Genomic DNA, 2,741 nt, shown 5'->3' on the forward strand with positions numbered 1-2,741 from the left:
GGTAATTACAATATTTAATAATTAAAAATGTATCAAAGCAAATAAGCATGATAGTGTTAATCAAACATGGAATACCTAGTCTAAGATATGAATTCATGTAATAGATCATTAGCAATTAAAATTAATTAAAAAAATTAAAAGCTCTTTCATTATCACGCAACTTGGAGAGTTTGGTGGAACAAAATGATGTTTGCACATGGATTCGTGGGTTAAATAATGGTGCTGTGACGACGAAAGCCACCTCGCGGTGGAGTTTACCTAACGCCAACTACGATACGATAAAAGCTGCAACGTACCGATTTATGACAACTTTCGCCGTACGGTGGAGAGGGAGAAATAGGTGATGACAAGAAAAATAAATAAATTGGTATGTGGCTCAATGTGCATTGAAGTGCGATAATTTCTAAAAGTGCTAAAATCAGCCTATTTTATTGTATTAATCCTACCTAAATCTATATACATCTAAAATTAATAGTAAGTGGTATGAATTTATATACAAATAACATTATACTTAAAGCTATCATGCAAAATTTGTTATTCTAGCAATTGTATAACCTATATTTGGGAGACTCGATCAGGGAAGAATTTGTACTGAAAATACTGAAAATTTGTAAGTAACAATCAATTAATGCAGTCTCATTTGTATTCTAACCCAATAAACTTACAGCTAAAGTATATCCCACAAATCACCTGTGTTTTAAATTGGTTCGGGATCGCTCTAAGAGTTTCGGTGACAACAATTTCTTTAGAAATTTTCATTACAAGATCCCCGGAGATGAGTTCACATGCAGAAATGGGTGACCTTACGATATCACCGTCGAACTGTCCAGTCTGTGATCGCCCGGACAGCGCCGAGGACATGGTGGCGTGTGATGGATGTCAGTCTTGGTACCATTACAGCTGCGCAGAAGTCGATGCAAGTGTAGCTGACCAGCCGTGGCAGTGCACGTCTTGCGGCATTCTAAACCGAACTCCGGTTCCATCGCAAGCCATTCGGAAGGCAGACAGCAAGAAAGGCGGGAAGCGTCTCACGGTTCCAGTTAATACAGGCAAGTCAAACACGTCCGTTGCAAGCAAAGGAGCTTCACGAAAGAGCAAGAAATCTGCGGCAGGGGATAATGTTAGTTTAACGTCTAGTGCTAAGGCTAGGCTAGAACTGGAACTAAAAATGATAGACGAGCAGGACTGTATTAAGGAGCAAGAACTTCAGGCTGAGTTAGAAATGAAAAATAAAAAGTTATTGCTAGCGAAACAGAACAGGGACCGCGAGTTAGCTTTAGAAGCCAAAAGAATAGCAGAAGAGAAGGCCTTTGAGGAGAAAAAATTAGAAGAGGAAGATAAAGGCCGTAAGGCGTTGTTGGAGATGAGACGACTGTCACTAGAAGCCAAAAAGTGTATCGTTCGGCAATTTTCACAACGCGGCAGTGAAGTATCAAGTGTAAGTGGAAGTGTGGTAACTAATTCTAAAGAGAAAGTACGAAGTTGGTTGCAAAAATCAGGCGAGCAGACAGAGGTAGACAAGAAATCCACGCCAGCAGCAGAAAGCATCAACAACGTGTTGGAGAAAGCAGATCAAGACGAATTCGGAGAAGCCTTTGGAGTATCAAGAAAAACTCGCACCCACAATCCAAATGAAGACGTAGCGTGCGGAGTAGCAAGCGCTGTAGTAGATAATCAAGAACATTACAGTCCAACTAGTAGACAGTTGGCAGCGCGACAGGTAATGGGAAAGGATTTGCCAACATTTTCCGGGAATCCGGAGGAATGGCCAATCTGGATTAGCAACTTTGAACGATCGACAGTTACGTGCGGATTCTCGATGGATGAAAACCTAATCCGGCTTCAGCGCAGCCTCAAGGGACCGGCAATGGAAACCGTGCGGTGCAGATTGCTTTCTCCTGCAAGCGTTCCTCACGTCATCAAAACTTTGCAGATGCGGTATGGTCGACCTGAAACGTTGATAAGGGCACTTACCGAAAAGATTCAACAGCTACCTCCACCAAAGATGGATAATTTGGAAAGCATAGTTGACTTCGGTTTAGCGGTGGACAGTTTGGTCGAACATTTGAAGACCGCGAAGCAACAGGCGCACTTGGCAAATCCGTCATTGCTGCACGACCTGGTTGCAAAGCTTCCCGTGGATTACCGTATGAAATGGTCAGCTTACAAAAGCACCATTCCGATAGTAAATCTTGGAACCTTCGGATCTTTCATGACATCGTTGGTAGAACTAGCATACGATATTATGGATGACAAACCGAGTACGAAGGCCTCGAAAGCTGAACCGAAGCCCAAAGACCGAAGCTTCATTCACGCACACGCAGAAACAACTTCGGCTGGATTGACTTCAAACAAGAGCACATCAGCCTCTCCGGTAAAAAAGGTCTGTGCTGCCTGCAAGAAAGAAGGACACAAGGTGACGGAATGTTTCACTTTTAATGCAATGAAAGTCGCCGTGTAAAACGTGGCGGTCATGCGGAATTGAAGGATGTCGTCTTCGTCATCATACGCTGCTGCATGCTGCCACACCGGACATCTCACTCGTAGCGTCTACAAGTCATTCGGAGCTATTACGTGGTGATGGCCCAATATTTCGTATTATACCAGTTACGCTGTACGCGGAAGGGCATAAAGTGAATGTATTTGCATTTGTTGACGAAGGCTCGCAGATTTCTCTTTTGGAAGAAGCAGTAGCTCAGCAGCTTGGCGTTACTGGTCCATCCAGCACCCTAGGCCTACAG

General features: G+C 43.3%; 1 protein-coding gene across 1 annotated transcript; it reads left to right on the top strand.

Moving 5' to 3' along the window:
• Positions 1 to 301: 301 nt before the first annotated feature.
• LOC134221650 (uncharacterized) lies at positions 302 to 2,461 on the top strand. Its single transcript, XM_062700840.1, has 3 exons — positions 302 to 474; positions 544 to 610; positions 668 to 2,461. The coding sequence occupies exon 3, from the start codon at positions 776 to 778 to the stop codon at positions 2,459 to 2,461; it is 1,686 nt and encodes a 561-aa protein (XP_062556824.1). The 5' UTR covers positions 302 to 474; positions 544 to 610; positions 668 to 775.
• Positions 2,462 to 2,741: the final 280 nt, after the last annotated feature.

This window comes from Armigeres subalbatus, chromosome 3 (genome assembly GCF_024139115.2).
Source record: "Armigeres subalbatus isolate Guangzhou_Male chromosome 3, GZ_Asu_2, whole genome shotgun sequence".
NCBI classification, from domain to species: Eukaryota; Metazoa; Arthropoda; class Insecta; order Diptera; family Culicidae; genus Armigeres; species Armigeres subalbatus.

What these genes read in the sequence shown, in the direction of transcription:
- LOC134221650 (XM_062700840.1), top strand. Translation starts at nt 776, where the DNA reads ATGAGTTCACATGCAGAAATGGGTGACCTTACGATATCACCGTCGAAC.